Source organism: Heteronotia binoei, chromosome 5, assembly GCF_032191835.1.
Source record: "Heteronotia binoei isolate CCM8104 ecotype False Entrance Well chromosome 5, APGP_CSIRO_Hbin_v1, whole genome shotgun sequence".
NCBI classification, from domain to species: Eukaryota; Metazoa; Chordata; class Lepidosauria; order Squamata; family Gekkonidae; genus Heteronotia; species Heteronotia binoei.
In genome coordinates, this window is record NC_083227.1 from 31,194,806 (window position 1) to 31,209,633 (window position 14,828).

A 14,828-nucleotide genomic window follows, 5' to 3' on the forward strand; every position below is an offset into this window, starting at 1 on the left:
GCTAATACCTTGAATAAAACTTTGTTGGATTTAAAGGTGCTATTAAACTCTATTACAGTTCCCTGTGTTTTTACAATAATAGAAATTATTTTATGGCCGCACCAGGGTGCCGTGTAGAGGCTTTTGCACCACGCCCATTCCAGCTCTGGTTTTCAAGCACTGAGGGGGCGTGTCTTTTGCAGAGTTCCTGGGAAACGAAACTCAATTCTTCTCTTCCCGCGGCCGAGATAGCCATGGCTGAGGCAGGTCCCGTCCAAGAGCTGTGCGAGGAACTCTCTTGTCCCATCTGCCTGCTGTATTTCAGGGACCCGGTGTGCATCACAGAATGTGGGCATAATTTCTGCCGAGGCTGCCTGGCCCGGAGCTGGGAGGAGTGGGGGGCCCACCCTTCCTGCCCTCTGTGCAAACAGCCGGCTCAGCCCCGGAACATAAAGCCAAATCGGCAACTGGCAAACGTGGTCGAAATTGCCAAGAAGCTCAGTCTTCAGGGAGAAAGGAAGATGGAGGCAAAGGAGAGAGTCTGCGAGAAGCACCAGGAGCACCTGAAGCTCTTCTGCAAGGACGATGAAGCCCCCATCTGCGTGGTCTGCGACAGATCGAAGGAACACCGAGATCACCGGGTCGTTCCCGTGGAAGAGGCTGCCCAGGAATATCAGGTAGGAAGGGAATATGTAGATTTGCTCCTCTACAAGATTCTGTCTGGCTTATCCTGTGGCAGGCCACCTAAGAAAGCCACTGCGACACTGGAGCTTCATGCTTGTGTAAGTAGCCAATATCCTCTATGCTAGCCCATCAGCACCGACCAAAGAATGGGATGTACTAAGGAATGACAGGATTGCCCATTGGAAACAATTGGAGAGGCTTGAAGGTCCTTTGCAGATGGGATCCAAGCCAAGAATGCCAATTGATTTGCTCTGGCTCCATTAAAACACACTGCAGGATTTAAAAACAACAACACTGAATAGATTTTCCATTAAGGTCTCTGGTTGGCTGTTTCAGAGTTTCCAAGAGTTTATTCTGTCCTCCACAGCTGTAATTTGGAACATTCTTCTATCTACCAGACAGTAGGTCTATCACCACATCAGAAATAATTGCTATCTATCTGGATTTATATCCCGCCCTCCCTGCCAAAGCAGGCTCAGGGCAGCTCACAACATGTGGCATACAGTGAAACATTTACATAAAAAAGCATTAAAAACAGTTTAAGAACAATTTGGTGCTAGTTTCAGTATAGATTAAGATGGCGTTCAATGACCTTAAGCATCCACTAGATCTAACATAGTTCTAGCATTAACGTAGTTTTCATAGATGTTGTAACCCAGAGTCATGTTGGCTAAGAGACTGAAATGTTTATTGATCTTCTCAAAGGCAAACATGAAGGGCAGGAGTTCAAAATAGTCCATATTAACTAGACTGCAACATAATAATGTGTTTAGTTACAATTCTCCTGGTATTTAGTGCAGCTGTACTAAATCTATCTTCTTTTCCACTAAGGACTTTGCAGCCAATAGAAACCTTTGCATCTTATCTTGCCTCCCCAGAACAAACACCATGATGTTCATATTCAGAGCCTGAAGCAAAATAGTGTTGGAAGACTGTCATTGAGCTTTTAAAAACAGAGTGGAATTAGGGTCCCTAGGAGTAGCAGAAACATTCTGGAACTGGAATGACAGGACACAGAGTGGAATGATAGACCCTGGGAATAGGCTCAGTGCTCTGGGACAAGAATGACAGGGTGCAGAGTGGAATGACAGCCCCTGGGAGTAGCAGAAGTGTTCTGGGACTGGAGTGAAAGCCCCCAGAGTGGAATGAAGGTCCTTAGAATAGGATCTGTGCTGTGGTACTGGAATGACAGCCCCAAGAATGGAATGACAGCTGCTGGCAGTAGCAGCAGCATTCAGGAAATGGAATATTAGCCCCCAGAGTGGACTGATGGTTTTTAAAATCGCTGTGTCCATCCTTTCCAAGCTGGCTCCACTGCCTGCAGCAGTCATTTTGTGTCTGCACCCACCACACTATTTCAGAATTACAAAGATACAAGAAACGTAACTGTGATACCATGCTTTAACTACTTATGAATTTACAAATGTCATTTATGCAAAAATTGACAATAACAGCCATAAAAAAGCAATTTCAACAGAGTTCATTTTTGTATTGTGATACAGCATACAAGTAACTAGTTACAGACTCATTTCATGTTGCCACTTCATCAGTATTCTTAATGTCTTCCTCTTGTTGAGTTGTAATAAGGAGCAAGCCAGTGTCTTTTTATAAGCATGTACAAACCCTTCTGTTTCATTGCTGGCCAAAACACTCTTCATAAATGCAAGCACTGAGACTTCATGAAGGAACCACCTTAAAAATACAGACAACAGTGTACTAATAAAGGTTGTTATTGAACTGATACGGTGAATTTTTAGGACCTTGGGATGAATTCAAAACTTTATCTCCAAATTATTTCAACTTTGCTATTACAGGAAACATATATACTTGAGACTCACCCATTGTTGCAACATACAGTCCCTCCCAGTCCCAACCAATGAAGATGCTCGATTTTGCTGTCACGGGAAGGCTTTTATTATTATCATAGATTACCGGTACTTCCTTGGTGGTCTCCTGTCCAAGTGCTTGCCAGGGCTGACCCTACTTAGCTTCCAAGCTCTGGTGAGATCCAAATACAGAAAATTAAAAACTGAAGACAGACAACTGAGTGCAAAGAAAGCATGACAAAACTGTTTTACAGGAGCTGTGCAATAATCTGACCTCATACAGAACTTAAATGTTTGAGGCTTTCCCACATAACAGGCCTACATATATACATACTGAATTTGTTGCGCATACTTTATAACTTTCAGGTTAAAACAAAGTTCCCTGCATTAAAAGGTTAAGAATGTGACCAACCTGTAAAACCCTCTCTCAGTATTCCTATTATAGTAAGCTGTTGAATAGATGGCCTGCATACAGCAAGGTTTATAGTCACACCAGTGGTAATAATAATAAAAAAAACCTGGACTCTCATTTAACTCCTATAGCACTATGGTTTGAAGTCTGAGGATCCGTTCCTTCATCAGTGATGCCTTTTTTGTATGTGCTGTTTGTAATCACTAGGAGGTCTTTGGCAAATGATTCAACCTCCCCTGATTTCAGTATGGGATAAGGAAGAGATTGTTTGGATTTATACCCCAGCCTTCACTTGGAGTCTCAGAGTGGCTTATAATCTCCTTCACTTCCTCTCCCCACAACTGACACCCTGTGAGTTAGGTGGGATACAGAAAGCACTGAGAGAATTGCTCTTGAGAGAACAGCTCTGAGAGAGCCGTGACTGACCCAAGGTCACCCAGCAGCTGCATGTGAAGGAGTGGGGGATCAAACCCAATTCTCCAGAATAGAGTCCACCACTCTTAACCACTACATCAAATTGGTTTCTTGACATGTCTTTGGGGCTATTGTAGGAACTAACCTTAGCCTTGACTTACTTTTCAGGGCAGTGAGGACTACATTGTGTCTGTTTAAAGACTCTCCTCTTAGTTTGGATTCAGATCTCTGTGAAGGAAGCTGTCTTCTCTTTTGTTTTCTCTTCAGGAAGAATTTTGTCACCGCCTTGATATTCTGAGGAAGGAAAGAGAGAAAATTCTGGCCTGTACAAAAGACGCAGAACAGGAAAGCCAAGACCTGCTTGTAGGTATCACTGTTAACTGGTTCCCATGCTTTTTCCGCTATCCTAACCCTGGGGGCAGTGGAGGGGGGTGGGAATTGCATCTTAAATGCAGATGGGTCAAAGCCACAAGACTGTCCCGTTCTTCAGAATTGTTTTGAAATACACATGAAGCTGCCTTATATTGAATCAGACCCTTGGTGCATCGTGGTCAGTATTGTCCCCTCAGTTTAACAGCAGCTCTCTAGGATCTCAGGCAGAGGTCTTTTCACACCACCTGTTATATTACCTGGTTCTTTGAGCTGGAGATGATGGGGGTTTGAACCTGGGACCTTGTACATGCCAAGAAGATGCTCTACCACTGAACCATTGCCCCACCAGTGAGAATGTCCTGATTTCCAATAAAAAGCCCTACAGAAACATTTTCATTATTGAAAATTGGTGTATTCTCTGATAGAAGAAGAAGAAGACTGCAAGTTTATACCCCACCCTTCTCTTTGAATCAGAGACTCAGAGTGGCTTACAATCTCCTATATCTTCTCCCCCCACAACAGACACTCTGTGTGGTGGGTGTGGCTGAGAGAGCTCTCACAGCAGCTGCCCTTTCAAGGATAACTCTGCAAGAGCTATGACTGACCCAAGGCCATTCCAGCAGGTGCAAGTGGAGGAACAGGGAACCAAACCCGGTTCTCCCAGATAAGAGTCCACGCACTTAATCACTATACCAGGGATGGCCAATAGCAGCTCTCCAGATGTTTTTGCCTACAACTCGCATCAGCCCCAGCCAGCATGGCTGATGGCTGGAGCTGATGGGAGTTGTAGGCAAAAAACATCTGGAGAGCTACCGTTGGCCACCCCTGCACTACACCAAACTGATAGAATTTTTGTTACAGATCTCAGTGGTGCTGAGACTAATTGTATTTCTGGTGCTCAACTTTTTTGCTTCTTTCCATTTGGTTCTTGCAGACAGTAACCAGATCAGAGATGGAGAAAACCCTGGCTGAGTTCCGGAAACTGCATCAGTTTCTGGAAGAACAGGAGCAACTTCTGCTGGACCAGATGGTGACGCTGGAGAAGGAAATTGCAAGAGAAAGGGATGAACATGTGGCCAGACTCTCTTGGGAACTCTTTTCTCTTGAAAGTCTAATCCAGGAGGTGGAGGAGAAGATTCAGCAGCCTGCAAGAGACTTCCTGAAGGTACAATTGGAGCAGAAAAAGCCAGACAAGGACTGATTCCCAAGCTTTACATGCCTGTTTTACAAGAAGCAAAGAGCTTAATTTTGTGGCTGTGCTCCATAGAGGAGCATCCAAGGGCAGGGCATTCCCTTTAATGTGGATGCTCTGAATTGGATCAAGGTGCTTTGATGTGAACTGGAAGGAAACTGTTGTCATTCCCACCCACCCACCCTTTGTTCTAATGAGTTCTTTTCTAGGGCTTCCCCTTTAGACATGGACTGATTTTGCTTGAAGCTCTGAAATGTTCCAGCAGCTGAGCCCTATCCCCAAGTTTGGGAACCACAAGCAACTAAAAAAGAGGTCCACATAGAGCAGGGCCTCCCAGCCTTTTTGACCCTGCAGGCACCTTTAATATTCTCAGGGGTGAAATTCTAGCAGGAGCTCCTTTGCATATTAGGCCACATACCCCTGATGTAGCCAATCCTCCAAGAGCTTACAAAAAGACCCTTGGCTACATCAGGGGGTGTGGCCTAATATGCAAAGGAGTTCCTGCTAGAATTCTACCCCTGAATATTCTACATTTGGGGTGGCCAATGATAGCTCTCCAGATGTTTTTTGCCTACAACTTCCATCAGCCATGCTGGCTAGGGCTGATGGGAGTTGTAGGCAAAAAACATTTGGAGAGCTACCGTTGGCCACCCCTGTTCTACATCATGGGTGCTGCGACAAAAGGCTACCGTAGGAGGTGTAGCCAGCCACAAAATGGCTGCTGTAGCTTACCTTCAGTCACACAGTGAAGGTCTGTGTGCTGCATTGATAGCACTTGCCATAGCAAGATTTTTTTAAAATCTAGGCAAAAGTCCCACCTTGCCCACTTTCTAAAAGATGTGGTGGGTTCCAGAAAAGGTGTTAGCGGAGCTTGGGCACCACTTTGAGGAATCCTAATGTAGAACACTTCTAGACTATTAACTTGTCCTTATGGAATCTTTCAGTGCATATTATAAAGAGTGTGTGTGTGTTTTGTGTTGGCCAATGTTTAACCTTCTCAGGTGTATGTGTTGAGATAAGTGTATGTGCTCCTCCCTGCCTTGCCTTGTAATGACTCCACTTTGCCTTCCAATTTCATTATCTCACCAAGGATCCTTTCCCAGATGAAATATAGGGATGCTAATCTCTGGGCAGGGCCTGGAAATATCCTGGAATTACTACTGGTCTCTAGACAACAGAACAGTTCCCCTAGAGACAGTGGCTCCTTTTTTAAGGGAGATTCTATAGCCTTATACTCACTGAGCTCCCTCTCCTCCATAAACCCCATCTTAACCAAGTTCTGTCCAAATCACCAGGAATTTCCCAGTCCATAATGGACATCCCTATAGGCACACTGTTTCTGATGACTAATGGGGCACATTTTATGAAAAGACATTGATAGTGTTTGAGGTATGAAACTGCCTTCTGACAGTTCAGACTGTTGATCCATGTCTCCTCTGGGCTGCAAAGGATCTCCAAGGTCTCAGGCAAAAACAACAACAACCTCTCCAAACAGGAGATGACAATAATTGAACGTTGGTCCTTCTGCATGCAGGGTTTGTACTCTTTCAGTAAGCGACAGCCCCTCCCCTCACCCAGAAGCCAAAATGTCAGAGTGGAGGGCTCCCCAGAATATGAGAAGACTTCGTAACATAGTATGAGGCTCTTGTTGTCAACCTCAAAGTGGGGCCTGGAGTTCTCCCAGAATTACAACTGATCTCCAGACTATAGAATCATTTCCCTGGAGGAAATGGCAGCATTAGGTGTACTTTATGGCCTCATATTCCTTGGTGAGTTTCCTATGTTAACTCTGTCCTTCCTAATGACCCTAAAATCCCCAGGAATTTCCCAAACTGGAGCTGGTAGCATTATATGTGGTGGGCACTGAGCTGCTGCTTCTTTTCCCTCTTTTCATTCTAGGATGTTAGAAGCACCTTGCAGCGGTAAGTAGATCCTACATATTTCCTTCCCCCAGCTCTTTATTGTCTTTGTGCTTGAGTTGGGTCAAGGGTGTGCGTTCCAAGTGGTATCAATGACCTGCAGTTGTTCTAAGTGGTGTTAATTAGTTGAAGTCATACCAACTACTGAACTATGGCCTCTGGTTGTACTATTGTTGGCGTAATGGTCCTCTATTTTAATCTGTATGTATTATGTTTATGAGATTTTAAATTTGTTAATTTGATAAGTTTTATTTATTGTTATTGTAATGTTTTAATGTTGTACGCCTCCCTGAGCTCACTTTGCGGGATAGGGCAGGGTATAAATCGCAAATTAAATTAAGTATTTCTGTTTCAGTTTCACGGTGCTGGAAGGTGAAAGATTCACATCCTTCCCTTCCATAGAGAATTTACACTTTAGAGAATTATGATGAATTCACACCAAACCTTTATCTCATAAGAACATAAACACCCTGCAGGATCAGGACAGTGGTTCATTTAGCCCAGCATCCTGATTCATGCTGTGGCCAACCAGTTCTTCTGGAGGATGAACAACAGAAAATAACGGCTGAGGCCTTCCCCTGACATTGCCTCCTGGCATAGAGATTCAGAGGTTTAGTGCCACTGAATATGGAGTTTCTCCTCAGTCACTATAGCTGGTAGCCAATGATAGACCTCTCCTCCATGAATCCATCTAATCCCCTTTTAAAGCTATCTATGCCTGTGGCCATACACCAGGGGTGGCCAAACTGTGGCTCAGGAGCCACATGTTGCTCTTTCACACACACTGTGTGGTTCTCCAAGCCCCCACAACCCTGTCAGCTGGCTTGAAGAAGGCATTTATCTTTTTAAATCTCTTTAAATACTTGAATAATGCATTTAAAGTTGCTTCTCCCTTCCTTCCTCCCCATCTATTTTCCTCCCTCACTTCCAGCTCTCAAACATCTGACATTCATGTCTTGTGGCTCTCAAACATTCCATGTATAATTTTATAAACCTGCATCATGCCCCCTCCCTCTGTTATCATCGCTTTTCTAGACTTTCCACATAGGGAAAGTGCTTCAACCCCCTACTCTTCACCAGTGTTCCCTCTAAGCTGGGTTAGTGTGAGCTAGCTCACAAATTTTTAGCCTCCAGCTTACACATTTTTGTCTTAGCTCAGGAAGGATGACTTCAGGGCACACTAATCTATGCAGTAGCTCACAACTTTAATGCCAGTAGCTCACAAAGTAGAATTTTTGCTCACAGGACTCTGCAGCTTAGAGGGAACATTACTCCTTGTTGTTTAGTCACACAGTCAAGTCCGACTCTTTGCGACCCCATGGACAAAGTCATGCCAGGTCCTCCGGTCTTCCACCATCCTCCGAAGTCTGCTCAAATTCATGTCTGTTACAACAGTAACACTGTCCAGCCATCTCATCTTTTGCCATCCCCTTCTTCTTTTGCCTTCTGTCTTTCCTAGCATCAGGATCTTCTCCAGTGAGTGCTCCCTTCTCATTTGGTGGCCAAAGTATTTGAGCTTCAGCTTCAGCATCTGACCTTCCAGTGAACAGTCTGGGTTGATTTCCCTTAGGACTGACTGATTTGATGTTCTTGCAGTCCAAGGGACTCTCAAGAGTCTTCTCCAGTTTCACATCTCAAAAGCATCTATTCTTCTGCGCTCAGCCTTCCTTATGGTCCAGCTCTCACAGCCATACATTACTACTGGGAATACCATCGCTTTGACTATACGGATTTTTGTTGGCAGGGTGCCGGCGCAGCGGCACGCTGAAGCAGCCTGTCGGTCACTTCCGGGTTCCTGTCCTGCATCTCGACCTGTGTTATTAGTGACAGGCTGCTTCGGCGTGCTGCTGCGCCGGCCCCCTGGGTCCCACAACGATGGGACCGATGCCACAGGGACGGGCTCGAAACACTCTATGACCCCTCAAAAGAACAGCAGTCTAGCTCGCTTCCCCCGAGCCCTGCCGCCATAAGCCTCAAGGGGGCTCATTTTGCGGCATCTCCCGGCGGGAGGGTGGCACCCGCACGGGACACATATCAAATGAAAGAGGGGCGCAGGGCTATCAGAAACAGCCGGCGGAGGGAGTCGGGAGACCACCCCACTGGGGGATCCACACCCCGAAAGTGATGAAGGTGGCGCAGATAGAGCCAACAGAGCAAACAGGACAAAATAAATAGGCTGCATTATGCAGCACAGTTGAGAAAGTGCCTTATCCCATATACTGATGAAGTATATACAGGATTTGAGAACAAAATTGTTTCCGGCGGTGATATTTGGGGGATTTTTGGGGACGTCACAGGAAGTGCTGTGAAGTCACTTCCTGTTTCCGGCAGTGGCATTTGGGGGAAATGATGTCATTTGGGGGAAGTGATGTCACAGGAAGTGATGTCACTTCCTGCTTCCGGCAGGTGGCGCGGGGGGAATGATGTCACAGGAAGTGATGTCACTTCCTGTTTCCGGCAGGTGGCGTGGGGGGGGGGGGATGATGTCACAGGAAGTGATGCCACTTCCTTTTCCCGGCGGTGGCATGACGCCACCGGAAGTGACGTCACTTCCTGTTTCCGGCGACGCACGCGCTTCGCGCGCGCACCCCTACCTTCCCCCTCCCCAAGGTGTCCCTGGCTGGCCTTCAGACATTATGGCCACCCTATCCACAGCTGAGAGTCCTTTTGGCTTTGGCCCAGCTGCTTCACTCTTTCTGTGGTTACTTGAACGCTCTTCCCCAGTAGCATATTGGGCACCTTCTGACCTGAGGGGCTCATCTTCCAGCGCCATATCTTTTAGCCTTTTGTTTCTGTTCATGGGGTTTTCTTGGCAAGGATACTGGAGTGGTTTGCCATTTCCTTCTCCAGTGGATCACATTTAGTCTGGGTTCTCAGCTGTGGCCTGTCCATCTTGGGTGGCCCTGCATGGCATAGCCCACAGACTCATTGAACCATGCAAGCCCTCTCGCCACGACAAGGCAGCAATCCATTGTTCCTAACCCCTTGTAATCATCCTTATAACCAGAATTCCCAGTTGATTTCCAGCCACATACCTGAAGAAGCAAGCTGTGACTCACAAAAGTGCATATTGAAATAAATGCTGTTAATCTTTAAGGTGCCATAGGAATGTTTCTTTTAGTTTGTATAACCTCTGAGATCCTGGGGAAAGCATTTAAGAAGCCACATGCTCCAGTACTTTGCAGTAAAAACTTTCATACTTGTAAGGTTCCCTTGCTCTTTCCCATTCTTCTGTACTGGTCAAGGTGCTTCACTTTTGTCTCTTTGGAGACGCTTCCCACAACATTTGCACCCCTCTCTGCTTCTCTTCACTTGCATTCTTCCCTCTGCCCATTTTCCTTCTTCTCTGTTCTCCCTTGCCCATGCTTAGGAATTCTGGATTGGGTTTAACTTTCCAGGTTTAACCTTGTTTCTCTCCAGATATGAGGAGAAAGAGAATTTTGAGATTTCTGTGGTGTTTCCTCCTGAGCTGAAGTGGAGGATCTGGGACTACTGTGACCTCAACTTCCTTCTAGAAGGTGTTATGAAACAATTCAAAGGTAAAAAAAAAGAAAGAAGAGATACAGGGATTTATGCTGGACAGTGGAAAGTGAAGAAGTTTTGCAATTTATCTTTTGGTTTTTTGCCCTGTGGCGCAGAGTGTTAAAGCTGCAGTACTGCAGTTCTAAGCTCTGCTCACGACCTGAGTTCGATCCCTAGTGGAAGCTGGGTTTTCAGGTAGCCGACTCGAGGTTGACTCAGCCTTCCATCCTTCTGAGGTCGGTAAAAGGAGTACCCAGCTTGCTGGGGGGAAAGTGTAGATGACTGGGGAAGGCAATGGCAAACCACCCCATAAAAAGTCTGCCATGAAAACATTGTGAAAGCAAGGTCACCCCAGAGTCAGAAACGACTGGTGCTTGCACAGGGGACCTTTCCTTTTCCTTTTGACCTTGATGCATTCATATTTCCCTGTTAGCATTTCAGGGTCCTGCAAGAAATGAACAAGAATCCAAAACAAGAGGATTAGGATCTAGTGTTGCTAAAGTGATGATAAAGTCTGCAAATAATGTGTTCATACTATGAATTTTTACTGCTGGTGAAACGTTTTCAATTACCATTGAACTGATTCCGTTTTTTATATATAACAGTAATGCAATGTCCAGTTTTTGTGCCTATCCAGTCAGCGTTCCCTGAACCAAGCAGCTTAAGCCCTTTCCTGATGTCTCCTCACAGCCAGAGATCATTTTGTAGAAAAATAGGTGGTGGAGCTCATCCAGGCATTGTTATATACTATTGTTGCAATACTAGTCAATGGGCAAGGAGGTGGAACTCTCAGAAGGAGGAGGTGGAAACCAGCTTGAGGGTGGTTGGGTTTTTTCATATTTATTTTGTGTGTGCACGTCCGTGCATGTGCCCCTGGAAGTCATGGCAACTTTTGGTGACTGACCCCTATTGGGGACCTGGAAGATATTTGGGGCAGTGGCTGAATAAAGCCTGCTCCTGTTCTCCCAACTACTGGTATTCCAAGGAGGTCTTCCATCCAGGTACCTGCCAGAATCAACCCTGCTTAGCTTTGGTTTCATTTCCTCAGCAGATCAGCAGTCCATAATTTTCATGGAGGCCCAGTAAAGTTGTATATTCCACAGGGCAGGAGTCCCTGATCTTGCTGAGCCCATGGATTCTTTTGGAATTTTGAGAACAGTTGCCACAATATGGCTGCCATGCCAATCTCCAGGTGAGGCCTAGAGATCTCCTCCAATTACAACTTATCTCAGCTGACATAGGTCAGTTCCCCCAGAGAAAATGGCTGGTTTGTAGGGTGGACTCTGTGGGATTATAACAAGCTGAGGTCCTTCCCTTTCCTGAAACTCCACCCTCCACACTCAACCCTCAAAATAGTTCTAAATCCATAGTTGGCAACATAACATTAAAGGGAAAACCTAAGCTGATGTATCCTCTTCATGCCCCAATCTCCAGGAATTTTCCAACCTGGAATTGGCAGCTCTCGCTCTAATTGGTAAGGTCAGTGGAGGAGATCACATTTGATATATATTTGCAAGGAATTGAGAGAGGATGCCCTTCTCCCAGATTTTTCTCAGCATCTACTTTTGGATATAATTTTGTGTCTTACAATTTTTCTTACTAGGTCTGTTAATTAGATCAGTTATCAGCAGGGCTTCTTTTGAGCAGGAACGCACAGGAATGCAGTTCCAGCTGGTTTGGCGTCAGGGGGTGTGGCCTAATATATAAATAAGTTCCTGCTGGGCTTTTTCTACAAAAAAGCCCTGTGTGAAACAATGGTGGCATCAGGAGGTGTGGCCTAATATGCAAATGAGTCCCTGCTGGGCATTTTCTACACAAAGAGCCCTGGTTATCAGTATGAAGGTTTGATGCTTAATTTTCTTCCCTTTGCTTTCCCAGACACTCTGGAATCTGGACTTCAGCAGCAAGAAGGTAAATTTCAGGGACTGATGAAGGATGAAAATAACAGGAGGGTAAAAGCCTGGTCTAAAAGCTGCCTACCTGTTTTTCATTCAAATTGGGTGGTTTTGTCCTGAGTTCTTGGAAAACATAAATGTGCAGTCACTACAGATTTTACATAATGTCTCTTTTCTCTTCCTTCCTGACAGCAAATGTGACCCTGGATCCCGACACAGCCCATCGCCACCTCGCCCTGTCTGAGGATCAGAAAAGCGTGGGCCGGGGCACCAAATATCAAGATCTGCCGGACAATCCAGAGAGATTTGAAAAGCATTGCATGGTGCTAGGATGTGAGAGATTCTCTTTGGGCAGGCATTGTTGGGAAGTAACTGTAGGGAGTGAGGAAGGCTGGGCCTTGGGGGTTGCTAGGACATCTGTGAAAAGAAAGGGCAAGTTTTCCGCTAGTCCTGAGGCAGGGATCTGGGCTGTGAGGACGTGGAAAGGGGGGTACAAGGCGTTCATCCCTTCTCTTTCCTCTCTTCTGCCGATCAGCAGTGGGGAGCTCAGGAGGATCAGAGTCTGCCTGAACTGTGATGGGAGACGGGTGGCTTTCTTTGATGCTGACACGGCAGCCCCTCTCTATACATTTTCAGGACTCTCCTTCTCTGGAGAGACCCTCCAGCCCTTCTTTTGGGTCTATGAGAAAGGCTGCCTCACTGTCTCTCCTTAAGGCCACCACAGTCTCACTCATAAGCCTTAGCTGGTGTTAATCTCCAGATGGAGGTAATTCATCTAAAAACAAAATCTGCTGATCAAAGATATCTCTAACCAGTCTGCAAAAGCCTTTGCAGCCTTCCAATCACTCACCAAAACAAACTGAAATCATCTTTTCCTTTCTTAACCTTAAGAACCATACAAGGGTTACAGCCTCTACGACTTTAAGTCCTGGTTTACATTTCCTTATCTTTTTTACCCACTTCACCATCTCTTCTTCTGCTGAGGAGATGCAGGCATTCTATTTGACACTGCCTGTGCTTCCTTTTATTTACCTCAAAAACGCTCAGATGATGCTCCATGGAGCTTTCAGGTATCCCAAAACTACCTCCAAGACAACACTTGGCAGTGTTGTACACTGAGTTGCAGATAAATGAAGTTATATATGTGCATCCAACATTAGCTGAGCCAGTGAGTCCTTTCTTGCTCTGCGTATTTTCTCCAGTGCACCCCTCCCTGTGTTTATAGACCCAGGAACATTGCTTGTGAGAATGGTAGTTGTTCTCCTGGGTGCTTGTGTGTGTTTTAACTGGGTTTAATTGGTGCTGTTAAGGGAGGATCCAGTGCCAGTTTGTACTACAACAGATATATACAATTCACACACACTTTTAAACATACAACCCTTTGCCCTTCCATACGTATTACAAATAGGTAAGGGTTGCCTGCCACCTGGGGAAGAAATGTGCTGCCCCTTTAATATTTATTTATTTACTTGCTTAATTTATACAGCTTTCCCCACAGTGGGGAGCAATACTCCCTCTAAGCTGCAGAGTCTTGCGAGCAAAAATTCTACTTTGTGAGCTACTGGCACTAAAGTTGTGAACTGCTGCATCAGTTTGTTTGCTCTGGGGCCATCCTTCCTGAGCCAAGACAAAAATGTATGAGCTGGAGGCTAAAAAAAACTGTGAGCTAGCTCACACTGACTCAGCTTAGAGGGAACACTGATGGCAACCCAAGGTGGCTTACTTCATTCTCATCTCCATTTTATCCTCACAACCACCCTGTGAAGTAGGGGTGACATGATAGAGGTTTACAAGATAATGCATGGGATGGAGAAAGTAGAGAAAGAAGTCCTTTCTCCCTTTCTCACAATACAAGAACTCGTGGGCATTCAATGAAATTGCTGAGCAGTCAGGTTAAAACGGATAAAAGGAAGTACTTCTTCACCCAAATAATAATAAATTCTTATTTATACCCTGCCCTCCCCGCCGAGGGTGATTATTAACATGTGGAATTTGCTGCCACAGGAGGTGGTGGCGGCTACAAGCATAGCCAGCTTTAAGAGGGGATTGGATAAAAATATGGAGCAGAGGTCCATCAGTGGCTATTAGCCACAGTGTGTGTGTGTGTGTGTGTATAAATTTTTTTTTTGGCCACTGTGTGACACAGTGTTGGACTGGATGGGCCATTGGCCTGATCCAACATGGCTTCTCTTATGTTCTTATGTTAGGTTAGCCTGAGAGTGTGTGACAGGCCCAAAGTCACCCAGCAACCTTCCATGACACAAGTGGGAATTCAAACCCAGGTGTCCTAAATACTAGTCTGACGACCTTAAGCACTACACCACACTGGCTTAATGAGTGGAACTGAGCAAAAGAAGGTTTTCAATGTATGGAGGTCAGTAGTTTTACCAGGTAAATAGCATCCCATTAAGCCTCAATTGAAGAGGTAGGGCACTTTGCTCCAGGAAGCTGGCAATTCTGCAAAGAGGAAGGCCCTCCTTCAATAAAATTAAAACTACCTAAACCTTCCATTCCTAAATGATGCCGTGACATTAAATGAAACAGGTATAGATGGAATTCTCTGTCTGGGGCAGTGATGCTCTTTATTCTTGGTGCTTTGGGGGGGCACAATGG

At 45.4% G+C, this 14,828-nt stretch overlaps 1 protein-coding gene across 1 annotated transcript; it reads left to right on the forward strand.

Annotated features, from left to right (window-relative positions):
* Positions 1 to 233: 233 nt before the first annotated feature.
* Positions 234 to 13,081, forward strand: LOC132571305 (E3 ubiquitin-protein ligase TRIM7-like). Its single transcript, XM_060238099.1, has 7 exons — positions 234 to 656; positions 3,583 to 3,678; positions 4,622 to 4,852; positions 6,779 to 6,801; positions 10,219 to 10,337; positions 12,199 to 12,231; positions 12,408 to 13,081. Exons 1-7 carry the CDS (start codon positions 234 to 236, stop codon positions 12,926 to 12,928), a joined length of 1,446 nt encoding a protein of 481 aa, XP_060094082.1. The 3' UTR covers positions 12,929 to 13,081.
* Positions 13,082 to 14,828: the final 1,747 nt, after the last annotated feature.